Below are 15,845 nucleotides of genomic sequence, written 5' to 3' on the forward strand. Positions count from 1 at the left end.
AAACATACCTTTTTTTTGACCAACACATTCTCAAGATTGGTTTAGGAAGGGACTGCTGGAAGCTAAGGGGCAAGGAAGAGGGCTTGTGCTTTGGTTTGCTCTGGAGGAGGGGTTTGGATCTTGTAGGACTCAGAAGGCTTTGGGGAAAATAAACATTTCCCATAAAATGCTGTTTGCCCTTTGTCTCCTCCCCTTCCGTTTGGCTTCTCTATTTCCCGTAGACCCTGCTGTCACTTAATCACCGATAGCTGTTTTTAAGCCAGCAGCTCTTTCCCCAGCCACGCCTTCGCCTTCTATTTGCATCGCAGTTTCCTGGAGTTCCCATCCTTCACCTACGCCTGTGATTCTCAGGTGGGGGAGTTTTGTCCCCCGACTCCTGCAGAACATCAAAGATAGTTTTGGTGTCACGACCGGGGCAGATGCTGCTCATCGTCCTGCAGTGGGCCACGACAGCCCTCCACAGCAAAGAATTATCCAGAGTCTGTAGTGCTGCGTTTGGGAAACCCCAACCTGGATTATCGTCAGAGACCATTGATTTATCTACCTATTTCCAGTTTAATTCTCATTCACAAGCTTTCAAGAGTTCCCCATTGCCCACGGAGTGAAGTCCAAACTCCTTGGCATAGGATACAAGACAATTCGTGGTTTTTTATTGCTTTCAAGCCTCCTCTTTCACTCTCAAGTTTGGCCCTCTACTAATGATAGACTGAAAACTTGTAGTTTTCCCTTAATTGACAACAGAGTGCCTGTATGCCTATACATGTGCATTTTTCCTAACCTACAAATACATCTTTCTCTCCCACTCACTCTGGTTTTGTTTTGTTTTGTTTCCTATCTAGACACTTGCTTTAACACTGCTCAGGCATTCATCCTCTCTGTGAAGCCTTCTTTGCCTCTGTTCAATTGGTACCTTGATTATATATGCATTTTTCATATCACAGTGAGTGTGTTCTGTTCTCATGACTTTGTTAACCACTAGGTTATGTCCTCTTTTGGAGGGAAAGGTGTGTGTTTTATTCATCATTGCATTCCAAGTACTTAGAACAGTTCTTGATACAAAGTAGGCTCTCATGTTTAGTTGAAAATACATCTTTCCTTCAAGGAATAAATAATAGTTCAGATAATTTGGAAATTAGCTTTGACATGAGATTTTACCATAATTTACATTCTGTGCAATGAGACTTCTGTCTGTAATCTTTTTGGCTCACCATCATGCTCTGTGTTGCTGCCATCTCTTTACAGATGTCATTTGTCTTCTCTTGCTTATAATGGTATTTAAATGGTATTGATACCTTAGGTCTTTTCATTCAGTATCACATAGAAAGTTTTACTTTTGCATTGGACTTTAGTCTCTGGCTATTTATTGAAGAAACTTAAATCTGTAGCGGCACAAGTTTGGGGATCTCTTCTACCTAAGAGGAAAGGTCTTGGGCTAATTATAGGTTTTGGGGGTGATGGGGAGGAGGGAGAGGAATAGTGAATTCCTTTTTGGAAAAACAAACATATAATGAGAGCTGCTGGGGTGGGAGAATTATACACTGGATTTATTTAAAACCTTTTTTTCTATGTTGCTTAATGTACTACCATGAGAATAAATTTCACTAAGGTAATAATTGGCTCAAAAACAAGTCTGGATTTGTGAAGGCTCTAAATAACAGAAGAACATTTAAAGCAATAATTTTCTTGCTTTCAAATGTATGACTAGAATTTAGGTGTCCATATATATATAGAACCTATTTGACATGTTGTGATTTTGTTTAAATAAATACTCTTTGATGTGTTGAACTTTTTTGATAGGATCATGTTTAGCCCAGACGTTTTCTAAAATACAAATTTTAAATTAGTGAAGGCTTAATTAAGGCTATATTATTTTTGCTATATGTCAGAGCCTTATACTTGTGAGCTATGTTATTAAAAATAACTTGCTTTAAAATGTTTTCATCTATAATTTGGTTCTAAAGGGTATATTTCTATTCTCATTCACAAAAGTTGCTTGTGATGTAGACACAGAGTAATCGAATTGGTTCAGGGTTGCATAGAGGTGGAAATATTTTAGCTTCATGAAACTTTACCCACTGCTATAATTATCGGATAGATGGGTAATCTAGTTTCGTTTCTTATGCAAGTTTAATTTTTGAAGAAGGTTAATTTCAACTATTTGCTTCAGCAGTCTTAAGACAGAACAATGAGTAAACATAGATTTTCTTATTTTAGATCTTAAATTAGATACCTTCCCAAGAATGTATCAGTATTCCTTAAAGGGAAAAAATATATACAGATGCCCTTTAAGATGTAATTTAGTACAAATTTGCTATAATTAAGAGAAGTAAAATGGTGGAAACTGTTCATTAACCTTCATGTATGAAAAAATCCCTGCCAACCACTTTTAAGATTGTTTACTAACTTTATTATTAGCCAATGAATCTGTGCTTTTATTAGGCTACTTAGTATCAATCTGTTCAAACTACTGAGATTTATAAGACCAATGAAATTTGTGTATTTTTTTGTCTGAGATTGTTGTTTTTCATTGAGTACAAGTTTCACTGAGTACAATGCCTGTTTAAGATAGATCAATTTGTACTCTGCCCTAATGGGCATAGAATTTTAAAAATTAAAAAAAAATCCATTCCTTGAAATTAGCTGCTTCTTCTAAGTGGAGTGGTTCTCAGTAGGAAATAAGGTAGTGAGATGGGGAGGAGAAAAAGATATATAGTGTGAAGAAATTTTTTTACCTGTATTTTGTGCCCTTGAAGCCATTTCTTCATATTGCAGTGAGAATAGGTAAGTGCCAGTGGAAAAATATTTGCAAAGCATTTACTTTGCTGATAAGTTAATTTCTGTTCACTAAACTCAGATTATAATGTATTTCACTAAAACAGTTGTTGTTTTATGTAATACTGTTGTTAGGACTATGGGTTATTTTGGAGGTGTGTGCGTACTGGGGGTGGGGATGGGGAATGGGGGGTGGTGCTAAGGACATTAGAGGGAGTGTCTTAGAAATTTTACTTGTTTCCTATTCCACCATTCTTGATATCTTCTGTATGTTAGTTATGTTAGCTTAGGTTAGTATGGGGGATGTTAGGAGTGGCCTGGTTTCTTTCCTTCTTTTTCCTAGCCAAGGAAGTATCGCCTGGGGATGCTGGAGGAGAGGCTAGTTCCGATGGGATCAAAGGCACGAAAAGCAAAGAACCCTATTGGCTGCCTTGCTGACAGGTGTAAATCAGGAGTACCCATCAATATGGTTTGGTGGAACAGAATCACAGAAAACAATTTACAGGTAAAAATAATTTTATTAGACATTTTTGAAAAGTGAATATTTTGGCTGCTTTCTGTGTCTGTGTGGGGTGGTGTGTATGAGATTGGATGACTTAGCTGATACACTTAGGTTTTTTGTTTTCTTGTTTTTTTTTTTTAAATCAAAGTAAGATTAGTGGCCCATTCACTAACTAAATGATTTTGTTTTGTGGCTTTTTTTTGAACTTTCTCTGCTTGTAGTATATTTTCCTATTCTTCCATTTAATTTAGTTTTTCCCTTTTGGATTTTGTTTATAGTTAAGTTTAATTATTTTTAATACACAAAGTTGTACTACATTAAAAAGTCATATAAAATTTATTACAGAAAATCTCATTTATTTGGAGTCTGAGCAATAGAAAGCTCCACATGTTGTCTTTCTGTACATTTTTACTAGGAGATAAAAATTGTATGTAAACTTGTCAAGTGTTGGCTGTAAAACCAACTTCAATAGTATGTTGTCTTAGAGTTATTATACATTTCAGTCTTTGCATTATCTGTGCTAATGAAAATGAATTTTTATAACTTAAAGGCTAGCTTTTGTATGACTCTGAATCTGAAGTACTTACAAAATAATTTGAATTATATTCCATTTTAATTTGGATTATAATTATTATAGTCTCATTTAAAGAAATTGGTAATTGTATAAAATAGCTCTGTTGACCAAAATTTCAGTTTAGCTGGAAGTAGAATATCTTTCATCCCAAACTTTCTGAGTACATTGGTATTTTTTTAATATATTGCTAGCCAAAAGCCTATAACCCCACATACACATATCACACACAGAAAAGATATAACAGAGTCAACAATTGGTTTTATTTCTGTCAGCAACTTTGTATTATGAAGGGGTTCCACAGTATTTTGATCTGTTTACTGTCAATGCCATAGCAGTATCTGTGTCACCTTGGGCACAGAAATAAAAAAGTTATTCCCAAAATACTGCAAAACATGTTATTTGTCTCAACTGAAAACTTCATAGTATTTTTCTAAATATAAGGAAAAACAGGGAAATGGAGGGGGGTGGTCCACATAATCAAATACTTAAAATTTCCGTGGAAAGTTTGGGATATGTCCATTACGAATAAGAATTCATAATGGACATATCCTTTATGAAGAATGTGTACTGAATTCTTCTTTTTGAGATCAGGAGAGAGGTTTGATGTGGATTGTTAGAATTATTTTCCAGTTTTAAAAAGAAAGTCTGAAAATAAATTGGGCTCCAGTTACGTAAGGACAGATACAGGTGGAAGTGAAAGTGCATGTAGGTTGCAGGGGAAACACGGATGATGCAGAGGTACGGCCACTTGACCACCCCTCGTTGTCCCCCGTATCTCAGGGGCAGTTCCAAGGTACTTCTCTTTAGCATAGCTTGAAAAATCATTAGGTTCGTTTAAAGAATATATGCTAGGATTATGCTTTATTTTTAATTAAAAAGCTAATAATAGATTTGCATTCAGTGTGCTAAAGATTGAATTGATGCTGTCTGAATCTAATATTTCAAATACTAATATTATTTTGTGTTTCATATAATTCAAATAGTTCTTTTTTAAGGATGTAAGGAATGCCTTATTAGCTTGATGTGATGTTGGAGGGGCAAGAATGCCTTACACTATCAGTCATGTGTTGAAGCATTGAAAAATACCCACCCGGTGTCCATTACTGTCTTTGTGGATTCCTAAGTTGGGTACCTGGTATTGTTTATTTAGAGCAAAGAGTATGTCAGTGCAATTTTCTTTTCTTTTGGGGTTTTTATCTTTTTGTTGTATGAGAAAAGTAACTTATATAAGTCAATTCTGTACCTATGCCTTTTAATTTTGTATTATGTTTACCTTCAAATATTTTAAAGATTTTTCACATATAAAAATTTTAAAGGATTGTGTAGCCAGATATATTAATCTTTCCTGCTTCATTTGTTTCCTTTCCCTTAAAGCTTAGGTCTTCTCAATCCTAAGGTTAGAAAAATATTTATCTATATTTTATTTTAGTGATTATAGCTATGTTTCTTAAATGGTTACCTTGTGCCACGCACTGTGCTAAGCTCTTTACATGTATTGTCTCTTTTGGTCTCTTATGGGACAGTTGTTACTGTTAAATGAAGAAACATCTTCAGAGAAGCTAAGTAACCTTAAGGTTAAATGGTAGTCGGTAGAGGAACAGAACTTTGAACCCATGTTTGTCAGGCTTCAGAATCTCTTCACTTCTGTGTAACGTAGTTCTACTTGTACTAGAGCTATGATTGATGTAATTGTCTAAATGGTTAACTGAACTTCTGTAGGACAACTTTTTTTGAGGATGAGAATGGGTATGTAGGTTTCCAGACATGGACTATAGCTTATGCATAACTCCACAGTATTTGTAAGGTCAGTCTTTTTTCCTCATGATTCATCTTTTTTTTTTTCTCAGTGACATTTAACTGTCTCTCTTTCTGGAACTTTAAATATTTGTTTACACTGATTTCTTAATCTTGACCTAACATCTTTTTGGAAAACAAATTTTGGAAAAACAAGTTTTTCCACTTCTGAAAACAAAACAAAAAAACCCAAACAAACAACTAACTAACAAAAACCTTAAAACAACAACAGAAACTTTCTCTGAAAGTTTCTACCTGGATCATTCATAATTGCATTTATTCTCTTCAGTGCTGGATTTCTTTCAAGAGCCCTATGATTCCCAGCCTTTTAGTACTTAATAATCTTTTTATTATTTTTCTACCAAGAATCTTGTGATATGAAAGAGTCTGTCTGCTGAACACAGGACATTTGTAAAACAGTGATTCATGCTTTCATTCTAAAATATATAATATGCTAATTAGAGAATCAAAGAAATTTAATATTTTTCTTATATTGTGGAGGTAGCTTGGTGGAGGCCAAATTTATTTTTCATATGGCTGTTTGAAATATTGATCATTCCCATCTGGTCTCCATTACTACTTCTGTGGAGTTCCCACTTGGGGACCCTTGAAATAGATTCTAGTCTTTTCTCTGATTTCTTTACAACCCATTTATTCCTTCAGTGCTTGGAGTTTGGTGTTAGCAAAAATTTTGCTGGAAACAAATCCCAAAGCTTGTCAGAGGTCTCCTGAATCACCAAATCCAACAGTTTCATCCAGTACTTAATACTGCTGGCCACTTTTTTATTTGAAGCTCTTTCCTCATGCATTCTTGTTTCTTTGTTTGCTTGCCTATTTATTTATTTATTTATTATTGGCTGTGTTGTGTCTTCATTGCTTGCTCTAGTTGCGGCGAGCGGGGGCTACTCTTTGTTGAGGTGCACGGGCTTCTCATTGCGGTGGCTTCTCTTGTTGCAGAGCACGGGCTCTAGGCACGTGGGCTTCAGTAGTTGTGGCACACGGGCTCAGTAGTTGTGGCTTGCAGGCTCTAGAGCACAGGCTCAGTAGTTGGGGCACACGGACTTAGTTGCTCCGCGGCATGTGGGATCTTCCCGGACCAGGGCTCAAACCCGTGTCCCCTGCATTGGCAGGCGGATTCTTAACCACGGCGCCACGAGGGAAGTCCCCACCACGCATTCTTGACTCTGTTTCATCCCTGCTCTTTGTGAGCTCCTGTTCTTGGCTCACTTGTTCTTTGCTTTCCCGTGTATGCCTAAGATTCTTAAATTTTTATTTCTTTTAGAACTGTCTTCTCAGTTCAAGACCCAAATCTTTCATGCCTTCTGGTATCTTTGCATGTAGATGTATATCCCTCTATCACTACAAATTTGGCAAGTCTAGAACTCAGTGTATTTTTCTCTTCTCCAAATCTACTGCTTCTTTTATATTCTCTTTATATTCCTTCTTTAGTTAATGGCTTTATCATCTTCCCGGTCACTGAGAGTACATAGCTTCATTTCTTCCCTGTCTTCTCCCATATTCTACCATTTATTATGAAAAGGAAACTACTGAGGTTTGACTACCCATTAATTGAAAGATGATACATTGGACAATTTACATTTGCCATCATATTAAGGCTCTACCACAATGGTGACATATTATCCCCATTTGAAAAATACGGAAATTGCAATTTAGACAAGGCTTATTGTTCCTACGTGGTAGAGCTGGGATTCCAGATCTATTAAATTTTATATCCTGAGATTTTCCTGCTATATTGTCTGCCTCTAATCCCCATTCTTTAAAATTCCACGGTATCTTTTTATCCTTTCCTTTTTCTTTCTTTTTGTTTTTAAACATAACTGACATATATACCCTCAGTGTATCTTCTGAATAATTTTTGTCACATCCCTTCAGGATCTGTTCAGCCTTTCTAGGGCTATCTCTCTTTAACTGTCCACATGTACTAAATTCTAATCATATGGAATCTTTTATACCTCATATAATATGAAATACATTGTCAGTTCTCTGTACCTTTTTATCTCTGTACCATTGTTAATAGAGCCTAAAAAAACTTTCTTCCCTTTTCCTTTTTTTTTAAAAATTTATTTTTATTTAATTTATTTTTTTTGGCTGCATTGGGTCTTCGTTACAGCATGTGGGTTTTCTCTAGTTGTGGTAAGCGGGGGCTGCTGTTCTCTGCGGTGCATGGGCTTCTCATTGCTGTGGCTTCTCTTGTTGTGGAGTACAGCCTCTAAGTGCGCAGGCTTCAGTAGTTGTGGCTCGCAGGCTGTATAGTGCAAGCTCAGTAGTTGTGGTGCACGGGTTCAGTAGTTATGGCGCATGGGCTTAGTTGCTCCGCGGCATGTGGGATCTTCCTGGACCAGGGCTCGAACCCGTGTCTCCTGCATTGGCAGGTGGATTCTTAACCACTGTGCCACTGGGGAAGTCCCCCCTTTCCTTTGAGAGTAGCTCAAATGCTACCTTTTCTGTAAATACCTGCTCAAACACCTCAAAGAAAAAAAGGTTTGTTTTTTTTTTTTACTCTTCACAATACTTAATGTTATTTCATTCTCTCTTATATTGGTTGTTTACCTGTCTTTTCCAAGTGAATTGTAAATACGTGTGACTAGGCATGTGTTGTTTATTTTTGTACCCTTAAGGTATTCTGCTTGTCTCTAAATGTCATTGTATAATTTTATTTTCTTAGGCAATATGTGAAATTTGTGGTAGTTTATTTTAAGAATTTTATATATTTTGAAAAATTGATCATTGGTTGTCTGGGATTTATAGCCATCATATATTACTATTGTTTAGTTTAATTATCACAATTGATTTAGAACATAGGGTGGTGATTTCTTTTGAAATGTTAGACGATCTTCTCTTTTTCTTTTTTATTTCAAAATTTAACATTGTAGAAATATTCTTGATATTTTTCAGTCTTCTGAGCCTGGTACTAGTCTTATTTCTTGACAGTGTTATTATGTGACAAAGCTCCTCTGTTTTGTATTTTTCTCATGGTCTCAGTCTAAACACCGAGCAGGTGGTAGATGGAAGGTCACCTAAAACTCTGCATCAGCAGTTCTTTATTTCACTGAAGTGCAAGTTCACTTTCATCTTTCCTTAGTCTCTGCCCAGATGATTGCCCATTCCTCTGCCTGACCAATCTGCACGTGAATTTGAGATTTTACATTTGTTCTATGATTACGGCTCAAATGCCGTTCAGGATTGAACTGTTTTATCACCTACCTTATAGAATTATTGTGAAGATTCAGCTTTCTGTTTGAATCTATTATTTGTGTAGTAGATATTAAATAAATGTCCATTCCTCCAATTTGACCTCATCCCTCCTAAACTTGGTTTTTGTTTCTGTTTATTTAGGGTGCTCTCAGTTATTTATACTCAGATGTGCATGGCATTGTGGTATATATGGAAAGAGGCAGTGACATTAAGTGTCTCTTAGGGGCTCTCATTTTAATGCTGACTCATTTGAATAGTTTAAAAAATTACTTTAAAGATGCGTTTTTTGGAGGGATAACAATGTGTTCCCATCCTTCATGTAACAATCAGATGCCAACTTGAATGAAAGGGTGGGAAATGCATGGTTTTATAAACTTCTCAGAGTTTTGCAGGTTAAGATGTACCTAAAAGTAATGACATGTTACATAAAGTCTTACTTATATGTAAGTGTATATATTTATATATATAAAAGACTATGTAACATGTAAGTCTCATTTTGTCTTAGACCTTTGGAAATAGTGGAGTTATGAATCATAAATTACTAGTATTACTGTTGTTTTAGTTTACCTCCAGAGTGATGTAAATGAATGAGAACTGTTGGACTGTTGGGTGTATTAGGAGATTCATACTTGTTAACATCTCTTTTGATGGTGTTTTTCCCCCTTGTGGTCTGATTAAATGGCATTTCTTATAAGTATTTAATTTGTAAGAATGCTCACATTAAAATCTCTTGGCCCACAAATTCAGCTGTGAATTCTAGTTGCTTGTTACTGTTGCTTTTAAGATCCCAGGGAGGTTTTGGAAACTCACTGCATATCCTTCAGTCTTTAGTTAGTTACTGAATTTTGGTGTTATTTCAGGAGATTTCTAGTCTCTATGCCCCAGGAAATGAGGTCCTTTGGGCTTTAGATGGAGTGGATTGGAACTTATAAGAGTGAAGCTTCAGTCCATCTACTCAGGGTTCCTCAGGACTTTGAAAAGTTACAGAACTGTGGGGCAGCTAAAATGATATTACTATATAAGTTCTGATTTCTCACCCACAGCCCATCCCAGACCCTCTTCTTTTCTCCTCTTCTCTGCAGCTGCTATTCTAAACCTTTACCATTCACCTCAGACCTGTTCATCCCCTGTGTCACTTTTGAGTAAGAGACTTGTGTTCTTCAGAGGAGGGAAACAAGAGGTCATTGAGAATGAATTGCTTCATATGTTGGCTTTCTAACTATGCACAACATTTTCACTTACACCCTTTCCCACTATTTTTCCTTTGGTTGCAAACAAACAGGTGTTCCTTTACTATATCCTTCAGAACCTGTCTTTAGTCCCTCTAGCAATTTATTTCATTATTTATCCCTTTTCAGTTTTAGACAGTCTCTCCCTTGACATTGATGTCTTCTTCCTAGCTTGGTCTTCCAGTACCAAGGAGTGCTACATGAGGAAATATTCTGTGGTCAGTACATTTGGGAAACTGTGTGATACAATTTGAGAACTGCTTCCTGCTTGTTGCTAGTTCTTCACCTTTCATTCATCCCTTAAGTCCCAGCGTTTTACCTTTCACTTTCACCACTCTATTGAGACTCTTTTTGGTAAGCTTACCTAGCTACCAAAAGTCACAATTCTTACTTGACCTCTACTGCGTTTGACATTGTCCTCCGTTCCTCTTTCCTTGAAACTATTGTTCTCCTAGCTCTGAGACTGTTCTTTATTAGTCTCTTTCAGGGACCTCTTGTCCCTTGCCGTGCCCTCAGGAACTCTCCCAAGCTCTGTCCTTGACTCTCCTGTCTCTGCACACAGTGCCCCTAGGTGATCTCACTTATCTTCATTACTTCAGCTACTCGCTAGTCACATTTGACTCCTATATATATATATATATATATATACACACACACACACACACACACACGCACACACACTACCTGCTTCTGAACATCTTCATCTATATGGCGTAAGACTTTAAAAACTCAGTGTGTCTAAAATGAATACTATATCTTTTCCTTCAAACCTGTTCTTTCACTCACACACATCTGTACACACTTACTCACAGCTATATGCCCACTCTCTGTCTTGGTTATTGATATCACCCAGTTGTGAGTTCTTCATTCTTCCATCTTCCATATCTGCCACATTCTTTGGCCACTAAGATCTGTTGATTGTGCTACCTTGAAATTCTCTTCACTTTTGTTTTGTTTTGTTTTGCGGTACGCGGGCCTCTCACTGCTGTGGCCTCTCCCGTTGCGGAGCACAGGCTCCGGACATGCAGGCCCAGCGGCCATGGCTCACGGGCCCAGATGCTCTGTGGCATGTGGGATCCTCCCGGACCGGGCCACGAACCCGTGTCCCCTGCATCGGCAGGCGGACTCTTAACCACTGCGCCACCAGGGAAGCCCTCTCTTCACTTTTAATGTTAACCAAAGTACAGTTTAGGCTCACCTCCACTTCTTACCCGGACTATTACTATTGTAGTCTCTTACCTGGTTTCCTGCTTCTGGTCTTTTCATTCAGACCACTACTTGGTTGATTTCTCTTCTTTGTCATCTGTTCTTTGTCATTAGAATACAATCCAAGTCTCTTAGAAAGGCATCCAAGGTGCCTCTTGACCCCTCAGATTACTGCTGCAGGCCTGCTGAACAGTTTGCAGCACGATGGAGAGCAGCATGCTCTTCCTGCCTCTGCCTTTGAACATTCTCCTTGCTTGCTGTGCCCTTCTCTCTGCCTTGACTCAGCAAACTTGTCTTTTAGGATTCGATTCAAGCATATGGTCTTATGACCTAATTAGACAGCTCTAAGCATTTGTTCACTTTTCCTCGCACTTCACATTGCTGTAATTAATGTGTATATAACATACCGGCTAGCAGTGAATGGCACACTATAGGTAGTTTTTTTTTTTTTTTTTTGATACATGGATGTTCTGAGCTCTTGGGAGTGTGGAATTGGGTTCAGGGTACATTCTGTACCTGTGAAATGCCAGCCTGTGAACTTCTAGAACGTAGTGCCTATGTTTCAAATATTTTGTTCTCCACAGTGCCTAGCACAGCGCCCAGCACATTATCTTTTATTATTAGCTATTCAACTAGTTGAATGAATTAACCTGGATTAACGATTATCTGGTGAGATGAGTATTTGGCCAAATTTAGTCCTGAATTTAAGTTTTGTACATTTTCTTAAGTTTTCCTTTGGTATAGTTTCAAGACATAAAATATCATTATGGAAAAATGTTTGAAAAATCTTAATATATGTTAAATTTTGTGATTAAATGTGGCAGGATTCTTGGTTAGAAAGAATGCCTCCAAGTAAGTCTCTATTACTATGCAATGTGACAAATAGATTTTACTGATATATAGTTATGGATAGAAGATGTACATAGGTATGCAAGATAGTTATAGCTGTGTAAAGTAATTATTGCCTCTCTGGAATGTGGTGATGGTCTTGCTGTCTCCTGGATTACTCGTTAACGGACCTAAATGGATATTTTTGCTTCTTTTAGGGAGAGTAATATTTCTTCCCAACTTTATTGAGATACTGGGTTGGCCAAAAAATTCATTTTGGGTTCTTCCTTAGCATCTTATGGAAAAACCCGAACGAATTTTTTGGCCAACCCAATAATTGACATAAATAGGAAGAGTAATATTAAGAATTAACTAGGTAGAATATTGAGAATACCTCGGTGATGGTTAATGATTACTGTTATTGGAGAACTTTGACATGTAAATAACTTTTAATGGAAGAGGAAGCATTTCATCTGTTTTTTTTTTTAAATTTATTTATTTTATTTATTTTATTTTTGGCTGCGTTGGGTCTTCGTTGCTGCACGTGGGCTTTCTCTGTTGCGGCGAGCGGGGGCTACTCTTTGTTGCTGTGCATGGGCTTCTCATTGCGGTGGCTTCTCATTGTGGAGCACGGGCTCTAGGGCATGCGGGCTTCAGTAGTTGTGGCCCACGGGCTCAGTAGTTGTGGCTCACAGGCTCTAGAGCACAGGCTCAGTAGTTGTGGCGCACGGGCTTAGTTGCTCCACAGCATGTGGATCTTCCCGGACCAGGGCTTGAACCCGTGTCCCCTGCATTGGCAGGTGGATTCTTAACCACTGTGCCACCAGGGAAGCCCCTCTGTTTTTGTTTTTAAATGCCTTCTATCCTCCAGATACAGATTTTTGCTTTTTTTATATACATTGGTCCTACTCGTCTCAATTTGAATATTGCATATTCTCTGTGAATTCTTAATACCACTCCATTCAGTGATGATGATATGCAAAGAAAAGGGAGTAGTGTAAGTGGCTTCATAATTTACAAATCTTAACAAACTTTCTTAAAACTTTTTTGTAAAAGTTATATATGTTTATTGAAAAAAATTCACATACTACAGAGAAGTACAAAGGAGGAAGCAAAAATGTCCCATTTCCTCACCACCTAGAGATAGAATCTTCTTTTAACACTTCAGTGAGCATCTTTAGTTAGAATCCTTTTACACACCTGTGCACATGCACGTACACACATTCTCCCTCTCCCTCCCTCCCTGCCCAACCCGTTCTCTTAGGCATATGCACACCATTTTACAAGAAGCAATTTAGTATAATTGCTGTATTGTAGCCTAATTTTACTTTATTTTTTCTCAATAGTGGTATTGGCCTATTTTCATGGTAAATAAAAATATATCAATTCTCATGATTTTTTAATTGCTACACACTATTGTATATACCATAATCCACATAACCAGATCCCTATTGATAGATATTTTAGTTATCCCTCCCCCCACCACTTTAAAAAATCATTTAAAAAATCTGTGCTAAATGGAATCTTTTCTACTTGGGTGATTTTCTTCTTAGCCTAAATTCCTAGATGTAGGAATACTAGGTCAAAGGATATGCTTGTTTTTCATTTTGGTACATAGTATCAAACTATTCTCAAGAATAGTGTTACCCATTTCTGACAAACTTTATGAAAGATGAACTAATGAGCGTCTTTGGAAATTAATGTGCCTGTAGTTTCACACTCTTATATAGAGAGAGTGACTTTAAGCTGAGTTCACAGAAAGGTTTTTGTTTGACTCTACCATAACATAAAGCCTCTTACTAATTGACTTTCATCTGGCAGGTTCTGACATACACATGCCACTTTGCCCTTAAGATAGTCAGATTATTAGTAGGAGAACTTATATTTAAAAGAACAATGGTGTGAATCTCTTGTAAGCGGTAGTAGTCAACTTTCCTTCACTGTCCCCACCAATTTGAATCTGATTTATTTAGAGAATCATATTTCCTCTATTGGGTTGTTTTATCAGAAGGCCCAGTTTACTTCAGAAAATTTGTAAATTGTGATATTAGACTAATTTCACAATAGTAGTAGTGTTTTTTGTTGTTGTTTTTTTTTTAGTAGTAGTGTTATATGTTAACTTTTATAAGATGAAACTTGACTGGTCTTAAAATATTAAGTTTCTGAATAGCCCAGAAGTTGAGTATATTGTGATAAATTTTAAATTGACCATATTTGGACATGCTTGAAATCTGGAGAAATAACAACCCATTAAGGCAAACAACAACAACAACAACAACAAAAAACCATGTAGAAATATGAACTTGGAGGTTCTGGTTAGCCATTTGACTTCTCCTTTCTGTCTCGCCCTGTTCCTCTTTATTCTGTGTTATTCATGAACACTGAAGACTAGTAAAAATCGCTCTGAATAGTGCTGCTCTTTATGTCTATAAGTCTCATCTTTTTATGCCTTTTTAGATAATTTTATCAAGGCAAAATTCTTGCCTATCCCTGCCTTTCTCCTTCATTATCAGTATCCTCTTCTACCTTTCCAGATAATTCACTGCTCTCTGCCCTTGCCAAGACACAGACACACACAGACATACATACAGCCCTCTACCTTGAGCGTGAATCTTTTGAATTAGTCCAAAACTAGGCCCCTTTGTCACTCTAAAGAGAGAAGAATAGTAGTGAAGAGGGGAGATTGGAGTCATACGTTCTGGTAAAAAGTAGATATGGCCAAGATTAGTATCAACGTTTTATCTCTCTCTCTCTTTTAATGATTTAATTCAGTCAAGGACCGTGGAGACTTGACCTGATCAGTCTTTGGATTTCAGCAATTAAGTCATTAAATAAAACTTTCCTTCTCTTTCTTTCTTCCCATTTTCCCCTCCTTTTTCTCCTCCTCCTTTTCTTTTTCTGCTTCTCTCTCTTTCTTTTATCCTGGCTGAAAGTAGAAGATGGATTTGAGTTGTGCAAGACTGGAGTCAAGTTGGTCCGTTGGGATGATGGTAACCTAGACTAGGGCACTGACAATGACATGAGTAGAAGTAGTTGAATTTGAGAAATATTTAGGATGTAGAATAGACTGCATGACTTGATGCTGACTTGATGCTTCAAAGGTAACTGCATTATCAGAAAGATAGTTGTGACATAATTTATCTGTTTAGGAAAGAGATTGTATAGAAAGCACAACAAAACTTGAAAAACCAGCTTTACAGGGAAGTAGTTGATTTGTTCATAAATAGTTTGAATTAATAGTTGCAAAATATCTCTTTACTGGTGGGTGTCTGATCCAGCCAAAACAAGGAGTTGGCTAAATTTTATATATTTATAACTTAAGCTCAAATTAGGAATACCTTATGTTTGGAAAACATCACCACAAAATTTGTCTTCTGACCAAGGTGGAAGAACAGGGATTAGACTTACCCTCCCTCCAGAAACAGCTAAAAAACTGACCAAAATATATGAAACAATTTTCAAGACATTAGATATCAGGCAGTGAAAGACAGTGATCCCTGATAGATGGGAAACAAATGAGGTGAGCTCCCCGTGATTACCTTAGCTCACTGTTCGGTGGGCAGTTTCTGAGCCTGGTGCCTAGAGCGGGAACTCAGGTGGAGCCTAGTGATCTATCTAATTAGGGAGACCAAACTGGAAGTTTACAGAGGCCAAGCTGGATATAGCTCACAAAAAAAGTACTGGAGAGGAGAGAGCTCATACATAGAACTTTGGATGCTTACAG

General features: G+C 37.1%; 1 protein-coding gene across 9 annotated transcripts in view; it reads left to right on the plus strand.

Annotated features, from left to right (window-relative positions):
• Nucleotides 1-15,845, plus strand: part of PAN3 (poly(A) specific ribonuclease subunit PAN3) — a 116,260-nt gene that overhangs the window by 26,313 nt on the left and 74,102 nt on the right. For 7 of the 9 annotated variants that reach the window (XR_004044818.3, XM_070044095.1, XM_070044090.1 and 4 more), the window contains exon 5: nucleotides 3,116-3,277. The exons of the other annotated variants lie outside the window; for them this stretch is intronic. Coding sequence is in view for 6 of the 7 variants with exons in the window: in XM_070044095.1 (XP_069900196.1) it covers nucleotides 3,116-3,277 (162 nt within the window). In the remaining variant the exon portion in view is untranslated. The remainder of the gene's footprint in view (nucleotides 1-3,115; nucleotides 3,278-15,845) is intronic. 9 annotated transcript variants of the gene reach the window in all.

This window comes from Globicephala melas, chromosome 18, assembly GCF_963455315.2.
Source record: "Globicephala melas chromosome 18, mGloMel1.2, whole genome shotgun sequence".
Lineage (NCBI taxonomy): Eukaryota > Metazoa > Chordata > Mammalia > Artiodactyla > Delphinidae > Globicephala > Globicephala melas.